General features: G+C 44.0%; 1 protein-coding gene and 1 pseudogene across 1 annotated transcript; both read right to left on the bottom strand.

Annotated features, from left to right (window-relative positions):
- Nucleotides 1-1631: 1631 nt before the first annotated feature.
- LOC129546322 (uncharacterized) lies at nt 1632-25570 on the bottom strand. Its single transcript, XM_088829956.1, has 5 exons — nt 25503-25570; nt 24054-24297; nt 20066-20140; nt 15941-16067; nt 1632-9799 (listed from the first exon to the last, which is right to left on the bottom strand). The coding sequence occupies exons 1-5, from the start codon at nt 25568-25570 to the stop codon at nt 8055-8057; spliced, it is 2259 nt and encodes a 752-aa protein (XP_088686082.1). The 3' UTR covers nt 1632-8054.
- On the bottom strand, nt 12975-14465 carry LOC148774298 (V-type proton ATPase subunit e 1 pseudogene; annotated as a pseudogene).
- Nucleotides 25571-27005: the final 1435 nt, after the last annotated feature.

Here is a 27005-nt window from a genome sequence, read left to right on the forward strand (position 1 = left end):
GCCGGGAGGGGCGGGGCTGATTGGGCACATGTTCTTCCGTTTGGTTCCCAACACAGCTTGTCAGGGTTTAGAAATACTTTAGGGTGTTCCTAGGTGTCTTGTGTTGCACCACTGATTCCTCCCTAGTTTAGGTAACTGTCACAGAACAGTTTTAAAGTAAAAACTTAAAATTGTGTGGGATCATTACTCTGTAAAGTAAGGTTTATTAACGGGAATCTGCTGATGAGGCTAAAGGGATTCAGGTCTGGGAACTGAAATCTGGTGTGGTGACGGGATTGGGGATTAATGTAGTGTGGTGGCTGCACCCAGAAACCCAGATATTCCTGCAATTAGAATTAATTTAAGCAGTTTAAGTAAACAGCTGGATTTGTGTAGGGATGGGAAGCTAGAATGTGAAACACACAACTCTTACAACCGGCTACTTCCTACTAACACCTGTAAGGAGAAAAGTGTCTTGACATCCCAGTTCTTCAAGGATCAAGCTCGTTAGACACTACAGTGCACCCAAAGCGAATTCAGGATGGAGAAAAACAGGCACCAGTCTGTGCTTTGGAGATACTGACCTTGGTACATCAGTAAGCGCCTCATGGGGCCATCCACCTCCTTAGCAAGTCCAGATAAGTTTGAGAGTCCCACTCAGTGTGTTTGAACTAAGTCCGTTAATACACTGCCAAGTAAAATTCAGGGTGATCAACCAATAACTGGGAGATCTGAAAACTAGGAGAAAAAGTGAAGGTGTCACTCAGTCGTGTCCGACTCTTTGTGACCCCACCAGGCTCCTCTGAGGGCTACAGTCCATGTGGTCACAAAGAGTCGGACACGACTGAGTGACTTTCATTTTTTCTTCTAGTGATTAGTGGGCTACAGTAGGCTCACTGCTATAGCTACGAGAAGCCTGCGCATAGCAACTACAGAGTAGCCCCCATTTGCTGCAACTAGGGAAAGCCCATGTAAGGCAATAGATCCAGCACAGCAGAAAAACGAACACTGAGTGATCTGGACTGACCAAGAAAAGAAGCATCAGGACTCCAACCTCCAACTAAATCTGAGCCAGCTTTATGTCGGTACGGAATTATACTTGGGGGTACTTAACTGGGTACTAAGGAAATTCTGCTTTAAAAATGGCCAACGTGGGAGCTCTTTTTGACATTCCAAAACTGGCTAGAGAAAGCCAGTTTTGTAAAACATCTTTTCAGAATTCCGGCCCTAAAGGATTAAGTCTTTTTTGGGCTCCAAAATCACTGCGGATGCTGATTGCAGCCATGAAATTAAAAGACGCTTTACTCCTTGGAAGGAAAGTTATGAGCAACCTAGATAGCATATTAAAAAGCAGAGACATTACTTTGCCAACAAAGGTCTGTCTAGTCAATGCTATGGTTTTTCCAGTGGTCATGTATGGATGTGAGAGTTGGACTGTGAAGAAAGCTGAGCACTGAAGAATTGATGCTTTTGAGCTGTGGTGCTGGAGAAGATTCTTGAGAGTCCCTTGGACTGCAAGGAGATCCAACCAGTCCATTCTAAAGGAGATCAGTCCTGAGTGTCCATTGGAAGGACTGATGCTAAAGCTGAAACTCCAATACTGTGGCCACCTCATGTGAAGAGTTGACTCACTGGAAAAGGCTCTGATGCCAGGAGGGATTGGGGGCAGGAGGAGAAGGGGACGACAGAGAATGAGATGGCTTGATGGCATCACCGACTCGATGGACATGAGTCTGAGTGAACTCCGGGAGTTGGTGATGGACAGGGAGGCCTGGCGTGCTGTGATTCATGGGGTCGCAGAGAGTCAGACACGACTGAGCGACCGAACTGAAGAGGAACCTGAATCTCTCCCTGTACCTTTGTGGTATCAATGGTCTACCCGATATTTTGTCATTTTGTTCTGTTTTGAGAACTTGGTCTGGAAGGTACACAGAGGGTTATATTTGGCAGCCGGTTAAATAGACTGGACCAGCTCTCAGGGGAATTTGTCATAAGGGGTCCCAGCCATTAATGGTCCCTGCCATTATTTTAGCCTTCCTTTTGTCTGCTTGTACAAGGGCTTTCACTTTCTTAGACTATTTTGAAGGCTGCATTCTTTGCACCCTCTTGTGGTGACGTGTCTTGTGTCTTACAGCCTTGAGGGCTTGTTGGGCTATTACTACTCAATAGCCAAATGGTGGATCCTTTAAATAAGAAACTCCTAAACTGCGACATTTTTAGAGCTCACTAGCAACAGCTTTCGGCTTCCCAGGAGGTAGTAGTAGTAAAGAATCTTCCTGCCAGTGCAGGAGACAAGAGGGCAGAGGAGCCTGGGAGGCTACAGTCCTTAGGGTTGCAAAGAGTCAGGCAGGACTGAAGTGACCTAGCGTGCACACACACACATTTTTCTTATAAACAGATTTATTTGTATCTCTGAAAAGATCAAATTAAAAAGTGAATACAAAGACGTATAATGGTTAACCTTAAGATCCCCCATGATTTAAAACAACCAACGAAACAAACGAACAAAAAATTCAGTCTGGGAGAATTTATTTGTGGTTTCAGCTTCCCCTCAATGGATCTCACAGGTGCTTATACAAACATTAGATTAGAGACATAGCTGTAGGTCCAGTGGTTAGGAATCCACCTGCCAGGGCACACGGGTTAGCTCCCTGGTCCACGAAGACATCATATATCACAGGGCAGCTAAGTCCGAGCATCACAACTACTGAGCCCACATGACCTAGATCCATGCTCTGCAACTAAAAAAGTCACACAATGAGAGGCCCAACAACCACTAGAGAGCAGCCCTGAGCCCAACAAATATGACCCAGCACAGCCAAAAATAAACAAATGAATCATCCCCACATTAAAGAGACCTTAAGTTATAAAAACAATTTACAGGCTGGTAAAAACTATACTGATATTGCATCAGTAATTGCTTGGAGCAATAGCTAGGCCACATTTGGGTCAATTAATCCAGTTGGAGATTGACAAAGGGTCTTAGTGATTTTTTTTTTTTTTCCGACATGCCATGCAGATTGCAGAATGTTAGTTCCCTGACCAGAGCTTGAACTCAGGCTCTCCGGGCAGTGAAAGCACAGAAATCAAACCATTGGTTCACCAGGAAGTTCCTTGGGTGATTTATTTATAACATCATTCAGATGAGTAATGCATTACTTGCACTCACACCATATTTGGCAAAACTGGTCTCAAGGCCTTGCCTTGATGCACAGTGGCTGAGAAATTAAGAATACACATGGCTATGTTTGTGAAGTTATCATGAGTGAAGGAGGTCATTATATTAGAGTGATCTTTACTGAAAATTTATATGTGGAAATAAAAAAAATTGAAGATCATAAGAAAAAACTGTTTCATGTCTTTCAAAACAAACCTAAAAAGCTTATATAATAAAAAAAAAAAGTTTATATAATAAAAATTTAAAATAATTTCCCAACTACAAGCCTTTATCTCTCACTTTCAGCTAGAGTGGTACAAACCACATTTCAAAAATGGGTATTTTTCATTTCCCTGCCTTGATGCTGGAATTAGAATATCTGTCATTAAAACTTAAAGACTCAACTTGTTATTTGGGGCTTCCCAGCTGGCTCAGCAGTAAAGAGTCTGCCTGTCAATGCAGGAGACGAAGGTTTGATCCCTAGGTCAAGAAGATCCTCTGGAGGAGTAAATGGCAACCCACTCTAGTATTCTTGCCTGGGAAATTCCACAGAGGAGACTGGCGGGCTATAGTCTATGGGTCACAGAGTTGGACACGACTTCATGACTCAACAACTGTATGCTTATTTTTTCTTCATGTCAAGCAATAGAGAAAGAACATGAAGATACCTATTCATACAGGGCACACTCACTGATGCATGGCAAGCTTCAGGCCATGTTAAAAAGAAGAGACAGGCCAAAGGTGTCCTGCTGGAGGCAGGACAAACTAACTCTTCACTGCAGGGTCTGCCTGCTTAAAAACGTGACCAGGAGTCACTGACTGGAATTTCCAGGACACTAGTGCAGTAATCTGCAAGGCAAGACGCTGGCTACACCCTCCTCCTGCCCACACCCCTGCATAGGAGACCAGACCTGAAGCAATGTGCTTGTGAGTAATTTTCTTGTCCTATCTAGTTTCTACCTACGGAAGCCTTCAATGTTGTACAGTTGCTTTGAGCACCTCTGAATGAACTAGATAGGGTGCTCCCTGATTCATGAATTATTCAACTTCAATTAGATCTTTAAAATTTCTAAGTTCAAATTTTTGTACCTTTTTTTTGGGGGGGTGCTGCCTGGCATCTTGCAGAATCTTACTTCCCTGAGCATGAATCAAACCGTGCCCTCTGCAATGAAGTGTGGAGTTTGAACCACTGGACTGCTGGGGAAGTCCACAATTTTTCTATTTAAATATATTTTGAGTTTGAAAATGCACTGCTATGGTATTTTAATTACAGCTGTCTGAATGTTCTGAAGCAGAGTAACTCAAGTGCAAATTATGAATATGTTAATTCCCAGACTGCATGATCTTTGGTTCCATTGTGGAAAGCAATTCTCATAGATTGTTTCAGCCCCAAGAGCCTAACACTGCATTATTACCATCTGTTACAAAATACTGAAGTCAGATAAAACCCTGTTGGTGGGAAGAATATGATTCATCCAGGGTTGTGGAGAAAGTGATTACATTTTATGAATCAAAAGAGATCCATGATACATTCTGAAAAAAACGGTAGCAAATGGTACTGGCAGAAGTTAAATGTCAATCATACACATATACATACTATTGGTTTCTTTTGATTAAATTTCCACTCAGATAACTGCTCTCTGGATGGTCAGATGGTATAGCACCCAGTCCTACAACATTCTGTGGTCTGTGTATGGAAGGGTGCCCTGAACATAACAAGCATGGTAAGTTATGGCACAGTTTTATATTATTCTCTGCCCTTCAGTTCAGTTCAGTCGCTCAGTCGTGTCTGACTCTTTGCGACCCCATGAACCACAGCACGCCAGGCCTCCCTGTCCATCACCAACTCCCGAGTTCACTCAAACTCATGTCCATCGAGTCGGTGATGCCATCCAGCCATCTCACTCTCTGTCGTCCCCTTCTCCTCCCACCCCCAATCTTTCCCAGCATCAGAGTCTTTTCCAGTGAGTCAACTCGTCGCATGAGGTGGCCAAAGTATTGGAGTTTCAGCTTTAGCATCAGTCCCTCCAATGAGCAGCCAGGATTGATCTCCTTTAGAATGGACCGGTTGGATCTCCTTGCAGTCCAAGGGACTCTCAAGAGTCTTCTCCAACACCACAGTTCAAAAGCATCAATTCTTCGGCGATCAGCTTTCTTCACAGTCCAACTCTCACATCCATACATGACCACAGGAAAAACCATAGCCTTGACTAGACAGACCTTGGTTGGCAAAGTAATGTCTCTGCTTTTTAATATGCTATCTAGGTTGGTCATAACTTTCCTTCCAAGGAATAAGCGTCTTTTAATTTCATGGCTGCAATCAGCATCCGCAGTGATTTTTGGAGCCCCCAAAAATAAAGTCTGACACTATTTCCAGTTTCCCCATCTATTTCCCATGAAGTGCCCTTACTGATGCCAATTCACACACCAGTGAATTGAATAATTCAATGTCCCTATTTTCTTAGGAAAGATGGATATGAATGAACCACACTTAATCAGGTTAGCCTCTTCATCTTACTAATTCCTCTGCAGAGACCATCATGAAAGGCCTGTATGAAAGCTACAGAAGGTTTTCAAACTACTGCAGAAAAGTCATAATGAAAGGTTGTTGCTGAACCACGGAAAGATGCCGGGATTCTTGGCCTCTGGAGAATTCAATCCGGGGACAGAGACTTAATCGCTCAGAGCTTTTGTAATAAAGTTTTGTTAAAGTATAAAGGAGATAGAGAAAGCTTCTGACATAGGCATCAGAAGGGGGTAGAAAGAGTAACCCCTGCTAGTCTCCAGCTGGATGTTACATAGTCACTGCTGCTGCTGCTGCTGCTAAGTCACTTCAGTCGTGTCCGACTCTGTGTGACCCCATAGACGGAAGCCCACCAGGCTCCCCCATCCCTGGGATTCTCCAGGCAAGAACACTGGAGTGGGTTGCCATACATAGTCACTAGCAGTCTGTTAATGAAAAAAAAGGAATATCTTAAAACACAGAATGGCACCAGGTCCCTAATCCATAAAATGTATTTTGGGATAATCTTGACACCAGATGAGTCATCCGGAGCCATAAAACGATTGACTTGAATCTTGTAGAAAGGGCAGATTATCATACAAATAGTTTCATTTACATAGATTAGGGGAACAGTATCTGAGTATAACATAATGGTTTGTCAAGTAGGAACTGACTTGAAGACAGTCTGGGGTAAATGCATAGTACATTAACATAGCTTAAGACAAACATTTCCATAAGAAAAATGCATTGGTTAACTCAAGGTCTGAAAATAGTTAACTTCAGGTGAAACCAGGTGTCATTATGGCAACACAGCATTTTAAGAGAAACCTCCTTTTAAATCTGTATAGAGAAGGAAAAAAATATCGCTTGTTTCCTCCTGCCACTTGAGAGAAAAATGTCTGACACTTGCAGCCTACTTCCTCCGTTTGGAGACCCCTGGCCTTCCTGCCTGTTACCCTCTCAATACTAATATGGTCTTCTCAAGAAAACTCCACTAATACTTTACACACTGAAGATACTGGGCTATCTTCCTACATGTCCTTCAGTTTCAACATATTTAATATACACCTCATGCCATAAGTTTCAACATATTTAATACAATTATTCTGCAATAGTATTGGAGGTTAATGTTGTAGAACTAAAGATTTATTTATTCCTAATATGAACTGTCTGATGTGTGGCCTGCTGTAAGAACTGGTCTAAAAACTTAGCAAAATCATTACATCTGTAAGGATTCTCCCCAATATGAATTTCTTGGTGAATCTTGAAGACGTACTGGTTTTCTTAGAAGTGTTTCATTTCTAAGGTATACACATTCAGTATATCTGTTCAGTTTCTGATCTGCATAAATTACCTCATTATGCCCAAGGTGTGAATATCTGATGAAAAAAAACTATACAACATTCATTACCTGTACAAGCTTGCTCTCCAATATAAATCCTTTTATGTTTCACAAATTTGAACTTTGGGTTAACGTTTTAGTGTGCACATTGTATCTGTGTAGTTTCTCTGAAAGACGTGTAATTTGAGGTCTAGTGCACTTGGAACCTGGAGAAAGCCCTTGCCCACACATTTCCATGACTCTTCTTCAACATGGACTCTTGTTGTCAAATGCATCCAACTCAAGGTGAAACTTTTTCCACCCCCATTGCATTTGTAAAGTACTATTCCAGTATGTTCCCCACCTTATGTTTGTAAGGTGTCTCTGCATTATGAATTCTCTGATGATGTGAATGATGAGACCTGTTACTGAAGACCTGGCAACACATTACATTTATATGGTTCCCTCCATAAGAGTTACCTTATGGTCACTTAAGATTGACTGCACTCTAAATGTATGGCTTCTCTCCAGCATGAATTTTCTCTTGCTTTGTAAGAAACGAAGGCCTTGGTCCAAGACACCTGCCACATACACGATGTGGGTAAGATCTCAATTCAGAATTATACCTGATGGTTACTTAAGTCTGAACATAGAATCAAAGCTTTGCCACATACAATACATTTGTTTGGTTTTCCTCCAGTGTGACTTTTCTGAGGGTCAAACAGATGATATGCTTTACTGCATTCATTACATTTGTAAGTTTTCACTGTAGTATGGATTCTCAGAAGATCTGAAAAGTGATTCCTGCGACTGAAGGCTTTGCACATAAATGACATGTCTATGGTTTCTTTCCTGTATGAACTGCCTAATGGTCAGTTAAGGCTGAACATGCACTAAAGGCTTTGCCACTCATTACATTTGTGAGATTCTTCTCCAGTATGAATTCTTCAATTAATTCCAAGGTGTGCAATTTAAGTAAGGTACCGACCACACATATCATATTTACATGGTTTCTCTTTTATATCAACTCTCTGATTGACTGTAAGGACCAAATTCCGACTAAAGACTCTGCCACACTCAGGACATTTGTAAGGTTACTCTCCATTATGAATTATTTGATGAACTGAAAAGTCGGTCCTGTACCTGAAGGCTGTGCCACAAAAATTACATTTATATGGTTTCTCTCCTGTATGTATTGCTTGATGGTAAATAAATGTTGAACGTGCACTATAAGCTTTGCCACACTCATCACATTTGTATGGTTTCTCTCCAGTATGAGTTCTGTGATGAACTGCAAAGGAAGCCCTGTACCTGAAGGCTCTGCCACATAAATTACATTTATATGGATTCTCTCCTGTGTGAACTGCTTTATGTTTAGTTAAGTCTGGATGTGCACTAAAAGTTTTGCCACACTCATCACATTTATACGGCTTCTCTAAAGTATGAATTCTCTGATGAGTTATAAGGCCTGAACTCTGACTGAAGGCTTTGCCACACTCATTACATTTGTAAGGTTTCTCTCCAGTATGAATTCTCCGATGATTCCTAAGGTATGAATTTCGACTAAAGCACTGGCCACATATATCACACTGATATGGTTTCTCTCCAGTATGAATTCTCCAATGGAGTGTAAAATAAGACCTGAGACTGAAGGCTTTGCCACATAAATTACATTTATATGGTTTCTCTCCTGTATGAAGTGCTTGATGTTTACTTAAGTCTGAATGTGCACTAAAAGCTTTTCCGCACTCATCACATTTATATGGTTTCTCTCCAGTATGAATTCTCCGATGAATCCCAAGGTGTGCATTTCGAGTAAAGCACCGGCCACATATATCACATTTATATGGTTTCTCTCCAGTATGAATTCTCCTATGAACTGTAAGTGTTGCGTTTTGACTAAAGGCTTTTCCACATATGTCACATTTATATGGTTTCTCTCCTGTATGAACTGCTTGATGTCTAGTTAAGTCTGAATGTGCGCTAAAAGCTTTGCCACACTCATTACATATGTAAGGTTTCTGTCCAGTATGAATTCTCCAGTGAACTGTAAAATAAGACATGTGACTGAATGCTTTGCCACATAAATTACATTTATATGGTTTCTCTCCTGTACGAACTGCTTGATGGTCAGTAAAGGCTGAATGTACACTGAGAGCTCTGCTATATTCATCATATTTATATGGTTTCTCTTCAGTACGAATTCTCCGATGAACTATAGGTCTTGCATTTTGACTAAAGGCCTTTCCACATACATCACATTTATATGGTTTCTCTCTATGGATCCTTTGATGTCCAGTGAGTTCCGAGTCCTCAACAAAGGTCATGGCACACTCAGTACATTTGTAAGGTTTTCCCCTGTGTGCTTCCTGGTCTTGTGCCATTACAGAAGGGTACAGAATAGCACTCTCACATATATTAGAAATGCTGGTGCAGAAACTAGGAGTTTTCTGAAGTGTTAAATCTGAGGTGCTGTTGATATTCCTCACAGCTTGAATACATTTAAATGTTTTCCCTTCAGGTTGAAGTATCTGCAGTTCATCTTGAAAGCTTGATCCATGCCTATTTTCAACAGGCTTATTTCCTGCCTCAATTCTACTGTGCCAATCACTTTCATTAGTGAGATTTTTGTTCTGGGTTATAGACATTCCTTTGTAATTTCTTTCATCATCTCTCCCCTGACACTCAAATTCATGCAAATTTTCCTGGATCTCTCTGAGGAAGAAATCTGTGATTTCATGGCTTTCAGGTCTTCCCAACATCACTGTTTGAAATATTTCTCCTTTATCACTGTTTGCTTTTGTTGGTAATTTCCGGCTTATATGTGTATGAGACATATCTACAAGATACAAAGAACCATATGCATCCTATTAATTATAATTCATAAATAAATTCTTTCACGTTGAACACATGATCTTACACCAAAAGTAATACCCATCCTGAACAGAATTATGAATCTTCCCAGTGATGATTTTCAAAATAAAAGAAACACTAACGGTATAGTGTTTAATAAAGAAAGAGTAATTAGGCTTCCCTGGTAGCTCAGAGGTAAAGAATCCACCTGCCAATGCAGGAAACATGGATTCAATCCCTGACCTAGGAAGATCCCACATGATATGAAGCAACTAAGCCCGTAAGCTACAACTATTAAGCCTATGCTTGGAAGCCTGGGAGCCACCACTGTTGATCCCATATGCTACAACTACACAAGCCATCACAACCTAGAGCCTGTGTTCCAAAATAAGAGAAGACAAGGCAATGAGAGGCTCACACACTGCAACTATAGAGTAGCACCCGCTCTACACAAATAGAGAAAAGCTCGTGCAGCAACAAAGACCCAGCACAGCCAAATAAATAAATAAAATTTTAAAAAAATTTAAAAAGAGTGATAACCTGTAATTCAAATTAATTTTACAGTAGGCTAGTTTCACACACACAATGACAAAAACATTCACATAGTTCAAACCTATGTCAGCTCTCAAAGAAAAGGGTATTATCACACCATGACCCCAAAGCACACTCTACTTGGCTCTAATTGGTAGTAAACATACTATTGTCTCATAATTGAGGAGGAAAAAAATACATTATACACAATATACACATACTTATACATAATTACATGCTAAAGAACAGACAGGGCTTGGCAGGTTTCTCAGTGGTAAATAATCCGCCTGCCACTACAGGAGATGCAAAAGACTAGAGTTCAATCCCTGGATCTGGATGAACCTGTGGAGACAGAAATGACAACCCACTCCAGTATTCTTGCCTGAAAGAAATTCCATGGACAGAGAAGCCTGGCAGGCTACAGTCCATGGGGTCACAGAGTCAGACACCTCTGAAAGACTAAGTATGCATGCAAAGACTAGACAATATATTGTAATGGTAAATAAGCCAAAAGAAACTAAATAATGAATAATGTAAAAACTAAAGAGCAGTTTCTTAAAGAGATGGGAATACCCAACTTACCTGTCTCCTGAGAAACCTGTATGCAGGACAAGAAGTAAAAGTTAGAACCAGACATGGAACAACTACCTGGTTCAAAACTGGAAAGGCAGTACGTCAAGGCTGTATATTGTCACCCTGCTTATTTAACTTATATGCAGAGTACATCATGCAAAATACCAGGTTGGATTAAACACAAGCTGGAATCAAGATTGCCAGGAGAAGTATCAACAATCTCAGATATGCACATGAATCCACTTTAATGGCAGAGAGCAAAGAGGAATTAAACAGCCTCTTGATGGAGTGAAAGAGGACAGTAAAAAAAGCTGGCTTAAAACTCAACATTCAAAACACTAAGACCATGGCATCTGGTCCTATCACTTGATGGCAAATAGATGGGGGAAAAAAGGAAACAGTGCCAGATTTTATTTTCGTGGGCTCGAAAATCACCACGGATGGTAACTGCAGCCATGAAATTAAAAGATGCTTACTCCTTGGAAGAAAAGCTATGACATACCCAGAGAGCATATTAAAAAGCAGAGACATCACTTTTGCTAACAAATGTCCATGGAGTCAGAGCTATGGTTTTTCCAGTCATCATGTATGGATGTGAGAGTCGAACTATAAAGAAGGCTGAGTGCCAAAGAATTGATGATTTCGAACTGTGGTGCTGGAGAAGGCTCTTGAGACTCCCTTGGACTGCAAGGAGATAAAACCAGTCAGCCCTGAAGGAAGTCAACCCTGAATATTCATTGGAAGGGCTGATGCTGAAGCTGAAGCTCCAATACTTAGACTTCGTGATGCAAAGAGCTGACTCACTGGAAAAGACCCTGATGCTGGGGAAGGTCAACGGCAGAAGGAAGAGGGGGCAACAGAGCATGAGATGGTTGGATGAGTTTGAGCAAACTCAAGGAAACAGTGAAGCACAGGGAGGCCTGGCGTGCTGTAGTTCATGGGGTTGCAAAGTATCAAACATGACTTAGTGAAGGAACAAGAAAAAGAAAAAAAGGGCAATTTACAACTGCACAACAAACACAGCATTAGGAAATAGAGGATTCATTTAAAACAATATTTTTTGTCATACCACGTCCCTTGCGGGATTTTAATTCCATGACCAGGGAGTGAACCTAGGCTCAAGCAGTTAAAAGTGCTGAATTCTAGCCACTGGACCACCAGGGAATTCCCTCATACGATTTAAAACCAAAACAAAACACACTTTTATAAATATCTATTATAAACCAATCAGTGTGGATGTATAGGCCATTTTATGACATTAACAAGTAGTTCATACCAGTTACATTGGATAATACATTCAGAAAGACCATCGTCTGTAAACTAAAAAAATTAGTAAATGAAATATTCTCTACTGACACAATAGCCATTCAGTACAGCAATTCCCTATCTATACAGTAACCTTAACTTATCCAGTTCACTGGCCCCAACATACATGTAAAGGAACATGCTTTGGGGTTCCCTGGTGGCTCAGGGGTAAAGAATGCACCTGCCAATGAAGGGCACATAGTTCAAGTGCTGGTCTGGGGAGATCACACATGCCTCAGAGCAGCTAAGCCTATGCTCTAGAGCCCAGCACCTGTAACTACTGAGGCCTGGGCACCTAGAGCCCACACGCTGCAATGAGAGAAGGCACTGCAGTGAGAAGCCTGCGCACTGTAACCAGCGAGTAGGCCCTGCGTGCCAGAAGTAGAGAGAAGCCCGAATCACAACAAAGACCCAGCACAGTCAAAAATGAATAAAAACTAAATTATTTTTAAAATGTATTCTTATCACAAGAAAGGAATATGCTTTGAAAACTTACTACCCGGAGTCAGAGACAACACTGTCAGGAATAAAATGCAAATTAACAACATACATGATGTAATGTAGACAAAGGGACATGTCACAATAAGCATGACAAAAAGTTAATATATTTTTTACCCGAAAGTAATCTTTGAGGGAAATTCCCTGGTGCTCTAATGGATAGGACTCTGTGCTTCCATTGTAGGGGGGCGCAGAGTCCATCCATGAATGGGGAACTAAGATCCCAACTGCCTGTCGCATGCTGCAGCCAAAAAAAAAAACCCCAAAATTCCTATCTTTCCTGTAAAAGAGGCAATATTCTATGCAACCTAACAGCACTAATATTCCAATTTTTCAAATAAATGCAATAGACTCATAGGAGTTATGTTTTCTCCAGAGTGTAAAGAATATCATGGCCATCCTGTATCAAAAAAGCTACTTTCCTACTATAGTCATAGTTTCATGGCAAAAATACAGACCAAACAGTGCTCAAATTGACTGTGATTAACAGGGACAGATGGGCTGATAAGAATCTTGGATTGTCACTCTGGGGAGATGGGGGTATTGGTTTGATCAGGAGAATCTGAAGGGGTAAAGAAACTTCCTAGAGTGGGGGGCAGGAGTGGAGGAACCTGGGCTCCCTCTCCCCCCTGAGAGACAGGGGAAGTTACAAGGGGACCAGTGATGGAGAGGGAGACAGAGGGGTTGGGAGGGGTGAAAGGCCACAACAGGACAGAGAATGGAGAGAGAAAGGGCAGTGGGGGACACTACTGGAGCTGTGGGCTGGCTCAATAGAGAGCCGACTTAAAAAGTGAGGATTTGATCAGCCAAAATATACTCTGACATTGTAATGTGGACAATCATCCTCGCTAACTGCATAATTCTGTTTCCACTTGTAACTTCTCTTCAGACAATTTTTTTTTTTTTTTTGAGCGCAGAAAAATAATTTATTCCAACAGATGACAGAAATAAGAAATTCAACCCGAAAATACTTTGGTATAATTCTGTGGGTCAGATTTTCCCTGGAAAATGTGTTCTCCGACTGACTGCCCCATTGGAGACTTATTGTCATGTAACAGTTTTTTAAACACTCCGCTGATTCTCATGTTGTGAGCAGGCAGGAGCCATCTTCAAATCCATCGGTTCCAAGGAGAGAGTAACATTATTTCTCAGAAGGCCAGCACTTTCCATCTCGGAAGAGTACATAAAGATTTTACAGAGGCAGCACAGTTTAGCTTAAAGAGGCACATCATTCAAAGTGTAAAAAAGGTGACAGGAAAAAAATACTGCATTGTAGAAAAAGATTCAAATGTGGGTGAACGTTTAAGGCAGCTGATGGCCACAGAGGGCACGTCAAGGAGGTGGACTGGTATGGAGGTGATTTTGCATCTAGAGAAGTTCTCTCCGTGACCTCAATGACTGAGTACCAGTGAGCAGGTCTTCTTCCTCAAGGCCAATGATACTTGAGGTACCAGATGGTTTCATTTTTCAACTGTGGTCCAAAGAGAGGGTTGAGCTGGGCCAGAATTGCAATCAGCCAAAAGAGATAGCAGCAAACTGAACAGGTCACCAATATAGTGATGATAACTCCCCGGTTGGGACCCTTAGGGATGAACCAGGGCACCAGGAAGCCGACGATGCCCCAGAACACGCTCATCACGATGAGAGGGACGATGAGGCCGGTGTACGCCATGGTTGCTGCGGGAAGCGCCAGCCCCGGGCCCGCGGCCGCACTCGGGTCCCACCCGGAAGTGTCCTCTTCAGACAATTTTAAGTTAGCTTTATGTACTTCACAGTAGGAGAGAGGAGGATCCAGCCTCTCATCCAGCAGGGCAGATTCTTATCCTTTCTCAAGAGGTGAGAGTCACGAATATCCAGTAACTTCTAAGGGTTCAGCCCACTGAATTTAAGGTCCCAATTCTCACATAATCCAGTGAATATATCCCATTTATTAGCTAATGAGTAAAGATGAACCTTCCTATCTCGGCATAAAAACTTCATCAATCTTAATCTCTTCTTTTCTTACAGAGTGGCATTTTGTCTCACAAATCCTACTCACAGCACCAATTAATGTTTTGCCAAAAGTTTTCACTTTTGTCTCAGGGTCAAAGGATTTGTTAACAAAATAAGCCATGTGTTCTACACAAATGAAAAAAGTGAAAGTGAAGGTGTTCACTCGTGTCTGGCTCTTAGCGACTGCACGAACTGTAGCCCACCAGGTTCAACCGGGCACGAGGTTTTCAAGGCAAGAATACTGGAATGGGTTGCCATTTCCTTCTACAGGGGATCTTCCCAACCCAGGGGTTGAATATAGGTCTCCCGCATTGCTTGCAGACTCTTTACCATCTGAGAAACCCAGGAATCCCTATGCAATTAAATAATACATAATACAGATAGAGAATTATCTAGCTGATTCTTTCTCAATATACTACCATTAAAAGAAAAGAAAAATAGAAACAGCAGAGAATACATCATCAAATTGGCTTCTGACCAACATCCAGACTCAAACAGTGCTGGGAAGTCCCAGGACACGGCATATCTGGAGTCTCAGTTGGGAAAACGTCCCAGGCAGTGTGTCTACTCTGTGGGTGAGACTTCAAAGACTGCAGTTCGAGGTTACCGCTTATAATCCCAGGACATGAACTGATAGCATCATCAATCTGTGAGCAAACAGCAGCTCTGGTTTCATCTCAGTGCTGTTTGTTTCATCTTATAAAACCTGGGTGCTGCTAAGCCTGGGGCTTGGTTGGTCAGAGCCCCTCCAAGGGCTGAACAAACTCAAGGCTTGTCCCCTAACTTATTCATGGTGCCACAGGCCTTGCACTCGCAGCAGACAGTCAGGGCGCTCACAGTCAGGGTGTGTCCAGACAGGTTAGAAGGAAGGCCAGAAGAATGCGCTGCTTTGTCTTGAAACCTAAACAAGACTATTTATTTAATTTCCTTAACATCCTGGTGGCTCTATGCCTGCAAATACAGGAGGTATGGGTTTGATCCTTCGTAAGTTTGAAATCAGCTTAATAAACACTCAAGCTCAGGAAAAACTACTTGTGTATCACACAGTGGGCAGGTCACCTGAAGAAAGGACAAGCTTGACCTCCCAATGCCAATCACGAAGCCTTACATGTGAGAGTCAACAAGGCTTTGATCTCAGTAAGAAAAACAGGGGCTTCCAACAGACACAGAGGGAACATGCAGAGGTACCCCAAAGTATATCACCACTTCGGAAGGAAGTGATCCTCACCCACAGACAGCAGGTTCCTGAGGGTCTCCACCATCACGTCCTTGTACAAGGTCTTCTGGGCAGGGTCCAGGCATTCCCACTCCTCAGGAGTGAAATCTATGAACACATCCTTGAAGGTCAACTGTGTCTGAAATGAAAACACATTTCACCAACGGGCCCTGAGGAGGGTTCTTATTTTCACAGAAAAGGAGACGTGAGACAGGTAAGGTCAATTCAGCTGAAGTAATATTCTGACAGATCCATGCAAATCTATTTGGAGCAAACTGGTGGTCTCTAATTTAATTTCCTGTTTTTTCATAAGATGATGATATCCTCCAACCAACAGGAATTTGTCATATGTGTGGACAAGACATGAAAAAGAAATTACAATCAACAGTGGGTTGTCTATGCAGAAGTGTTACATTCGACACACTGAGTGACATTCACTATCTAGATGAGTTGTCTTCAGAGACAACAAAGCCCACAGTGACTTTAAAAGAACACACACTGTGATGAAGATGACATCATCACACTGACCAGAGGTGTCTCAACACTTCCTACACACTAAGCATTACTCTATAAACACTTTACACATATGAACTTCTCATCAACATAACAGCACATTAGAGAAATATCTGTGTCCACCTTACTGAGGAGAAAACTCTGTCACTCTAAGAAATCACTCAGGTTAAATAGTTAAGAAATGAAGCAACAGCACTAGAGTTCAGGTGGTTGGGAGACACAAATGAACTGAAGGAATTAAAGAGTTAAGTAACAGTATAAAAGACCATCCACAGAGAGTTCCCAGAGAATACAGGAAACAAGTTCAAGGAAGCTGAAGTGCAATGGAACACTTGTATAATGGTCACTATACAGAATCACCCCCTCTCCCCGCTAATCCACACAATGTCAGTAATCTTACTACTGTTTACATCATTCATGTGATGAGGTAGAAAAAACTTAAGGTCATGGAATACACCTAAAATACAAGTGCAACTGCTACAAAGTATAAAGCATATTTATGAGATGATGTTTTATCATAAAACTATGGAGTTACATATCCATGCACTCAAGCATGCACATCTAAACAAACAGCTGATTGAAACACGAAGAGCTGTCTTTATTTTTTTCTTTCACGCAATCTAAATTTAATTGAGCACCAACTCTGTGTCCCAAACTAGAAATACAGCAGTGAACGTGATGGAACTTACAATCCAGCAGCCAGTGAGATAATTTCATCCATAATTTTAACATTATTATTGCAACATGTGCTCTGAAACAAGCCTGGTGCTAAGGGAAGATTTACCAGAAAGTCTTGACCTACATGAAGAAATCAGACGAGGTCTCCGTGAGGAAGAAACACTTAGGATCGGCAAGGTGGAAAATGGAAGTGTTGCAAGACCAGAGAACAGCCTAAGTGCCGGCTCTGAGGCAGGAAGGTATTTAGTGAACAGAAAGCCAACCGGTGTGACTGAGACACAGGGAATAAAGAGGGGTGATGCCAGGTAGAGGCTGCTTTCAACAAGGTCTAGGATGTAGGACTTTATTCCAAAAGCTACTGGAAGCCACTGAAGAATCTGTAGGAAGAAAGAGGTTTAGATTTGTTTTTTAGAGCTCACTCTGTTGTGTGTGAAGGTCGTTGTTGTTCAGTTGCTCAGTTGTGTCAGACTATTTGTGACCCATTATAGCCTGCCCGGGTGGCCATTTTCTACTCCAAAGAGTTGCCTTTTGACACATTCTGGGATGATACTCCCATTTTCTTTTACTTGTATATTTCAGCATCTTTGGGACATTAAAAATCAATCAGTTGTACGTCATTAAGTTTGTCAGCATTCTATGTCTTTTTTAAAGCATATTTGTTTGGGTTATGTTGGGCCTTCGCTGCTGTGAGCGGGCTTTCTCCAGTTGCAGCTGCAGTGCCCGGTTTCTCACTGCAGTGGCTTCTCTTGCTTTGGAGCACAGGCTCTAGAGTGTGCAGGCTACAGGAGTTATGGCTCCTGGGCTCTGGAGCACAGGCTCAGTAATTGTGGCACATGGGCTTAGTTGTTCTGAAGCATCTTCCCGGATCTGGGATGGAACCTGTGCACCCTACATTGGCAGCCACATTTTTATCCACTGTACTACCAGGGAAGTCCTCAACATTATCTTATTGTAGTTCAAAAAATAAAAGGATACTAGTTCAAAAAAATAAACAGTAATACAAGCAGAAAATAATATACAGAAAATTTATTCTAATGTGTATAAAATATCTGTGTTTAAAAATATTATGAAAGCTTCCCTGGTGGCTCAATGGTCAAGAATTCACAGGCCAATGCAAGAGACATGGGTTGTTGCCTGGTCTGGTAAGAACCCACATGATGAGGGGCAACTAGGTCCCTGAGTCTCAATTCCTGAGCCACAGCTCCATAGCCCAGCAGGTGAAACTACTGAAGCCAGTACACTCTAGAGCCTGTGCTGCAAAATGAGAGAAGCCAACGCAAGGAGAAGCCCCCACTACAACGAGAGTGGCCACCACTCGCCGGAATGAGGGAAAAGTCATTGAAGCAACGAAGACTACGTACAACAAATAAATATATTTAAAAAAAGTGACTTTATCCTTAATTTGAGGTATGTAGTTATGTATATATATGAGTACATAATCAAAAATTTATTATTATAGTCCATTAATGAAATATTTAATTAAGATTAGGAAAGTTGAGGAATTCCCTGATGGTCCAGTGGTTAAGATCCCACACTTCCACTGCATGGTTTTGGGTTCAATCCCTACTCACAAAACTAAGACCACCCAAACTCACCATGCAGCCAAAAACAAAAATTAGTAAAATTGATTTCACAGTTTAAATGAGAAAAGGTAATGAAACACTCTCTAGACCTGAAGTCTCTTTCTGAACTTTCCTTTCCACTGCCAAACACTAAGATTTTTAAGAGATGCGCATTTAGTTTTATTATTATTTTTAAAAACTTATTTAAATTGGAGGCTAATTACTTTACAATATTGCAGAGGTTCTGTCATACACTGACATGAATCAGCCATGGGTGTAGATGTGTTCCCCATCCTGAACCCCCTCCCACCTCCCTCCCTATCCCATCCCCCAGGGTCATCCCCGTGCACCAGGCCTGAGCACCCTGTCTCACGTATGAAACCTGGACTGGCATCCTGTTTCACATATGATAATACACGTTTCACTGCTATTCTCTCAAATCATCCCACCCTCACCTTCTCCCAGAGTCCAAAAGACTGTTCTATATATCTGTGACTCTTCTGCTGTCTCGCATATAGAGTTATCGTTACCATCTTTCTAAATTTCATATATATGCGTTAGTATACTGTATTGGTGTTTTTCTTTCTGGCTTACTTCACTCTGTATAATAGGTTCCAGTTTCATCCACCTCATTAGAACTGATTCAAATGTATTCTTTTTAATGGCTGAGTAATATTCCATTATGTATATGTACCACAGCTTTCTTATCCATTCGTCTGCTGATGGACATCTAGGTTGCTTCCATGTCCTGTCTATTATAAACAGTGTGGGTACATGTGTCTCTTTAAATTCTGGTTTCCTCAGTGTGTATGCCCAGCAGTGGGATTGCTGGGTCATATGGCAGTTCTATTTCCAGTTTTTTAAGGAATCTCCACACTGTTCTCCATAGTGGCTGTACAAGTTTGCATTCCCACCAACAGTGTAAGAGGCTTCCCTTTTCTCCACACCCTCTCCAGCATTTATGTACTATAAAAAGTCAGATCTGATTCCCCCTCTTTTTCAGATTTTTAACAAGTATTGTGCACACTAATACCTGACTTCCACAGGCAGCTTCTTTACCCTGGGTGACAGAGAGCAGACAGCACATCCAGATGGGCTCTAAGCAATCCCTGCTGCCCAACAGCACTGAGAACCCATCTCCAAACCATGGGTGTGAAGCCCTGCCCATGACGGTGCCCAGGGGAGCCTCCTCACAAGGGCCAGGTCACCGGGTCATGGGGAGACAGGATCTAAGTGGAGACTCCAGGCCCTGAGGGAAGGCCCCAGGTGAGTGTACATGTACAGAAATCAGACAGGACACTTCAGAGTCAGACACGATTAGCGAGTCCAGAGAAGGGCATTTCAGGAAGGACAGACTGAGAACCTACTGAGAATGTGACCTTACCGGAGAAAGAGCCATGCCTGACACATTTTCTTTCATCTTCTTGGTTTCTTCCTCAGGCAACAAGTCTTCAGAGGTCTATCATGAAAGTGGAAAGCATGCTGTTTAATGCTGAGAGTCAACATACCCCCTTCCTGAGCCCCAACCCCACACACAGGAAGTCCTCACCATGAGAAACAGACAGTCCTCTGTGCCCACTGTCTCAGGAGGGACTCAGGATGGTCAAGTCCCACACAGAGTCCAACATAGGACTTTTCCACACTTTCCCTCGGATCACACTCCCTTCCTGGTGAGGCCTCAGGCACACAGCAGCAGGGGGCACCTCCACTGACCCCACGATCCCCTTAAGCTCACACAGCATGCCCTGCTGCAGCCCCACTCAGAGCAGAGCACCCTCCCCTCCCCCAGGGCCTGATCTCAGTCTCAGAAGTGGAGGCTAAGAGCCCTGGTGCTCAATACAGGATCCAGATCAGAATCATCTGCGGCTCTGTGCACATTCCTGGGGCGAGGCCCCACATGAGATCCTAAGGAGCGACTCTGATGGGGGAGAACCGACTAACCAAAGGAGTATGTGTATACATACCATACACCTTGTGACCATGTGACACATGTGTACACCGTGAAATATTTATCACAATCCACGAACCAACACATCCATCACCTCCAAAATCCCATGTTCTGTGTGTGGTGAAACACTGACAATGTACTCTCCTGACAAATTCCCAGCATGCAGTAACAGAACAGGATTAACTACAGTCAGCATGCTGCACACACCTCCCCAGGACTTACCCATTTCACAACTCATAGTCTGTACCTTTTGACCAACATCTCCCACAACAACACTTGTCTCTCTCTCTCTCACACACACACATTCATTGGGTTCATCAAAAGGTCCACTCTCGCTCTCACTATCCTCCTGGAGACTTCGACGAAGCTTCCCTTCACCTTCTCCCATTTTTCTACCTCTTCTCCATGCATGGTTGAAAAAGAGCAGAGACCACTGGGCATGTGTATTGCAACAGAAATCTGCCCAAGCTGCAAATCCAAGGACACTGGGACTGAATATGAAGAAAAAGAACCTGGTCCTCTTGGGGAATCCTATCAGCGACTGTGGATATTATGTAGTTGAGAGACAGGCAGACTGAGTTCAATAAAGAAGTCGTGATATATATCTCACAAGACGAGAGATGCCCCAATCTCACTGGCTCCCGTTCTCCCTGCTCACAGCTAAATGCAAGATAACCACAGTAAACTCAGCATCCGCTGCTCTGGGCAGATGAGCTGCTGGAAGGCAAAGCTGCTGTCCAAGATGGCAACTGGCCCCTGGATGGACAGAGCTTAGAAGACTTGGGGGCTGCAGTCTCCACATGGGATAAGGATCAATTAGAGTTGAAATGTCCAGAACAGACATGGGAACCATCATCACCTACCCTGTAACCTCCATCTCCCCTGAGAATTCTTCAGCCAAACACACATTCATAGTCTGTGAGATGTTGTAAGAGAGATGTTGCACACATCCTGGGAGGAAGAGGAACATGGGGCATCCTTCAATGAAGGGAAAAGAGGAAAGACTCCAAATAATCAAAGGAGAAGGGCATCTCTGATGAAGGTGATTAATACAGAGGGAGTAAACCTGGTTAACATGACAGCAAATATCAGAAGGAGATGGGGAGACCTCTCTGGCCTAGACCTGAAGGAACAGAAAGAGCAAGGGCAACCGTGATTTAATGACCAAAGGCAGGCGTAGAAACCAAGATCCGAGACAGAGAAGGTTTCGGTGTCTGTGAACAAGGACTAAGTGAACGTGACCAGGACAGACTGACCATGAGAACGGGGTCGGCTCCCAGGGTGGGGCTGGAGACCCTGGCAGCGACCTGAGGGTGACAAAGGGCTGTGGAGACACCTGAGGAGTCAGGATGCTGCCCTCAGGACACGGGGAAGCCAGCGGAGGTGGGAGGCGTCGCTTCACATCGACCTTTATTCACAGATGGCTCATGATTCTCTCTGACTCTGAGCCTATGCTCCCGCCTCCATCCTATTATTGTCATTTTTCATGTTGCAAGACTGGTATCCATTTCAAATTCTAATACTAACTGGGCAGTCCCTCCAAGAACTGCCACACACCCAATTTGGCCAATCATTTCAGGGATCACTGTTGCTCAGCTTCTGGACCTGGGGGAAACATCATCAGATCAACTCAGCTCACTAGTTCACATAAACTAGTTCACTAGATCACATAAAAGAGAGGAAATTGGAGTATCAGACTAATTGCTTAAATTACGTCGTGACTCTTAACCTCTACTCCACACCAGAAAAAGGGAAGGGGCAGACCCACCTCTGAGAGAATCAAGACACTGCCGCAGCCTCCACTTCTATAGCCTCTGCACATGGATGTTATCTTTTAATACAGATAATTACAAAATGCACAAGCCTTACAGACAGAAGTTTTGCAATTCTCATTTTCATACGTATAATTTAAAAAAGAATGTCTTAAACTTAGTAGATTTTAAAGACAAAAATCAATATATCACGACTTAATAATTCTTATACAATCGATTCAGCACTTTTCTGGATCTAGTCCCCTGCCCCACCTGTACACTAGCTGTTTCCACTTCATTTGGTTTCTCCGGCTCCCTTTCTCCTCCCCTCTGCTCTCCTGCTGCCCCTGTCCTCCTCTCTGCTTCCCTGACTCCCATCCGGCCTCTCTCTGCCATCTGTTCCCGTCAAGTTGCTTTCTCTCCAACCTCCCTGGTGATCCTCAATCTCCCTGTATTTCTGCCTTTCTTCCTCCATCTCTGGCCCCGCCAAGTGGCTGTGCTTCCTTTCAGCTTCCTTTCTCAGCTCCTCCAACCACTAGGAGCCCCTTTCTCTCCCAGCAGGATATTGCTCTGTAAGCCAAGGTTCCAACTCTTGTATCCCCTTTGCGGGCTCTCTGTGTGAACTGCCTCTACACTGTCGCCCTCTTTGGGACCCCTGATTTACAGCCCCTCTCCCTTGAAGGCTACAGAAGGGGGCGGCAGAGGACGAGATGGTGAGATACCATCCCTGGATTCAACGGACAGAATCTGAGCAAACTCTGGGAGATACAGGGTTCGCAAAGACTCGGACCGAACACCTCCCTGTCTTGCTCACCTTTAACTCTCAGGAAATCCTGCTTTTCTCTAAACTTTTTCCCTAACCTCTCTGCCTTCAAGGCCAACTAATTTTCATGCTGTTGTCTCTTCACAAGTTCCTCACAATCCTCTTCATTGCCATCGCTTCTCCCTCATGTTTTTCATCATTTTCTATTTCTCTATGAGTCGCTGTCTCTGCTTCTCCTGACAATCCCTCGCCCACTATTCACAGAGATGGCGACTGATTAAGAAGCCCGGTTCCGCAAAAGTCAAGCAGCAACGGGTGGAATTTGGGACGGAAGAACCGCGAGTGTCACGTGGCTGGCGCAGTTCACCTCCCCCGACACCGGTCAAGGCAACGTCACAATGAAGAGAAAGCCTACGGGGCACACACACCGGCCTGAGGAGCCTTGAGGGCAGAGGGGCTAGGAGGGAAGGGGTCTCAGCAGCGGGGGGGACTCTCCAGAATCCCAGGACCCGGGAGACAACGCGGCCTCTCCGGGAGCGGAGAGGTCGGGGCGGTCGGCGCGGCCAGGGGCCGAGAGAACGAGGCTGGGGGCCGCGGAGCTATTAAACCCACCTCGCCAAAGAGAACTGTATGCGGTGTAGGAAAGGCAGAGTGGTCAGTGAGGTCAGTAAATGATTTCAAGCAGGAAAGAGGTGCGAAACGCAGCGACTCTGTGGACCAAAAGCTGGAAGCGGCTTCAGAGCGACTTTAAAGCAAAATGGAGGCGCCCCTTTGCCGCTCACCAAGACGTCTGAACTTGCTGGGGATGGTGGATCGGGTGCAGGGATTTAGTCACTAGCTAACCTGAGACTCGGGGTACCGAGGAGAGGAGACTGAAGGCGCAGGTTTGATTAGAAAGAGAGAAACTCACGCTGAGCAGAGACCTCCACTTGCCGCGCTCCGCTTCCGGGTTTGCGGGATTCTGCGCGCAGGCGCAGTGAAAGGGCGGAGCGGCCTGGGGGCGGGGACTCAGCGGAGCCTGCTCGTCGGGGGGGCGGGGCGTTGAGCGAGGCCGAACACGCGTGGGGACAGCGGGAGTGTGAGGAGGGGCTTCGAGACGTGCGGGGCCGGGCCTCCGGGCGCAGTGGGCGGGGCGGAGAAACCTCTTAAACTGACTGCAGCCAGAATATTAAAACAGGGCTCCTCCTTGCAAGGAAAGTTATGATAAAACCAGAAAGTGTTTTAAAAAGAAAAGGCATTACTTTGCCAACAAAGGTCCCTATACTCAAAGCTATGGTTCTTCTAGTAGTCAGGTAGGGATGTGAGAGCTGGTCCATAAAGGCGGCTCAGCATAGAAGAACGGATGCTTTCGGATTGTGGTGCTGAAGAGTCTTGAGGGTCCCTTGAACTGCACGGAGATCAAACCAGTCAATCCTACAGGAAATTAGTGCTGAATGTTCACTGGAAGAAGTGAGGCTGAAGCTGAAGCTCCAGTTCGTTGGCCACCTGATGGGAAATCCTGACTCTTAGAAAAGTCCTTGATGCTGGGAAAGACTGAAGGTAGGAGGAGAAGAGAACAGAGGATGAGATGGCTGGATGGCATCACCGACTCAATGGACATGAGTTTGAGTGAACTCTGGGAGTTAGTGATAGACAGGGACGCCTGGTGTGCTGCGATTCATGGGGTCGCAGAGTCAGACATGATTGAGCGACTGAACTGAACTGGAGATGCAAGAGATGGGGCTTTATTCCCTGAGTCGAAGATCTACAGGATTAGGAAATGCAACCCACCCCAATATTCTTGCTTGGAAAATCCCATAGACAGCGGAGCCTGGCAGGCTACACTCCATGCGGTTTCAAAGAGTCAGAGGCGACAGAGCACAGCGACCAATCTATATTTCTCTTTGACTCTGGTGCTGATACAAGTAACTAGTATCACTGAAAATAATCTCCTAAAATGAAGAGTCTTTGTAGTCAATTTATTACTCTGGTCATAGAAACCAGAAAAGGACAGTAATAAGGCTCCCTAACACTGGAGAAAAAACTCCAGCTCCATCACTAGTCCCCAAAGTTGACATTCTAATCTAGCTCATGAACACTTATTTCAGGATATTTATAAAATTATTAGTGCCATGTCTTAATTAAAATGACTTTTCCCCTATAAACTACTATATATTTCGTGCACTATGTGTGTCAGGATTTTACACGGAAAGGAATCAAACCTCTCATGTGCACAACTGAATGCACTTGGGGTGGAGGGACGCGTGGATGAGTAGGAAAGACCGGTGACCCGAGACCACAGATAGGGAGCAGAGGCGCAGTTTCACAAGAAAAAAGAACAAAAAACAGTACACACGTTTCCAGTGGCGACTACACCTACCATTTGCTGTAAACTCCGCTTCTGGGCGTGAGGGGCGGGCCCAAGTGGGCCACAGCAGACACTGGCATGTTCCATCCTTTGGTTGCCGAGGCATTTTGTCAGGCTTTAGAAGTACTTGGTGCTTCACTGGTGGCTCAGATGGTAAAGGAATCCACCCAGAATGCAGGAGTCTGGGTTCGCTCCCTGGGGTGGGAACATCCCCTTGAGGAGGGCATGGCAACCCACTCCAGTCTTCAAGCCTGGAGAACCCCACGGACAGAGGAACCTAGCGGGCTACAGTTCATGGGGACCCAAAGAGTAAACATGAGCGACTAAGCACACACATAGTGTTTCATGTCTTGAGTTGCACCACTGATTCATCATTAGTTTAAGTAGCTAACAGTTTCAAAATAAAAGCTGTAAATTCTGTGGGATAATAACCATCAAAAGTAAGGTTTCCTGCTGATGAGGCTGAAGCGATTCAGAGGCCTGGGAACTAAAACCTGGTGCGGGCACAGGGCTGGGGGTAGGTGGGAGTGGGGTGGGGGTTAATGTAGGGTGGTGGATGGACCCAGGAATATTCCAGGAATTAGAATTATTTAGCAGTGGGGAGAAGGCAATGGCAAGCCACTCCAGTACTCTTGCCTAGAAAATCCCATGGACGGAGGAGCCTGGTAGGCTGCAGTCTGTGGAGTCGCTAAGGGTCAGACACGACTGAGCGACTTAACTTTCACTTTTCACTTTCACACATTGGAGAAGGAAATGGCAACCCACTCCAGTGTTCTCGCCTGGAGAATCCCAGGGTCGGGGGAGCCTGGTGGGCTGCCGTCTATGGGGTCACACAGACACGACTGAAGTGACTTAGCAGCAGTAGCAGCAGCAGCAGTTTAAGTAAATAAGAAATGGTTTTGTGTGGGAATGACAAGATAGAATATAAAACAACTCTTAGAATGGGCTACTTCATACTAACAGTTCTGAGGAGAAAAATGTATTACATTTCACTTCTTCAAGGATCAAGCTGATTAGTCACTGCAGTGGCCAGCGACAGTGCACCCTGAGGGGAGTGCAGGACAGAGAAAAGCAGGCGCCTTTCTGTGCTTTGGACATTCTGGCCTTGGTATTTCAGGAAGGGGCACTTGGGCCCATTCTCCTCCTTAGCAGGTCCAGATAAGTTTGGGGGATTCTCTCCTGGTTTCAGATCACCCAGTTATTAGTTGAGGACACCAAATTTTATATGGCACTATATTAACATATATAGCCCCCCAGTTAAAAGATACACGAGGATCCTGGTTGAAACATACTGGGATTTCCTCAGTTGAAAGACACTTAGTAGTAGAGACTCCACCTGCCAATGCATTGGACACGGGTTCGATCCCTGGTCTGGGAGGATACCACGTGTGTCAGAGCAACAAGCCTGTGCAACACAAGTACTGAGCCTGTGCTCTGCAGCCTGTGCTCTGCAACAAGAGTAGCTACAGCAGTGAGAAGCCTGCACACAGCAACTAGAGAGGAGCTCCTGCTGGC

Source organism: Moschus berezovskii, chromosome 22, assembly GCF_049115385.1.
Source record: "Moschus berezovskii isolate FMDL1 chromosome 22, NW_MosBer_1.0, whole genome shotgun sequence".
Lineage (NCBI taxonomy): Eukaryota > Metazoa > Chordata > Mammalia > Artiodactyla > Moschidae > Moschus > Moschus berezovskii.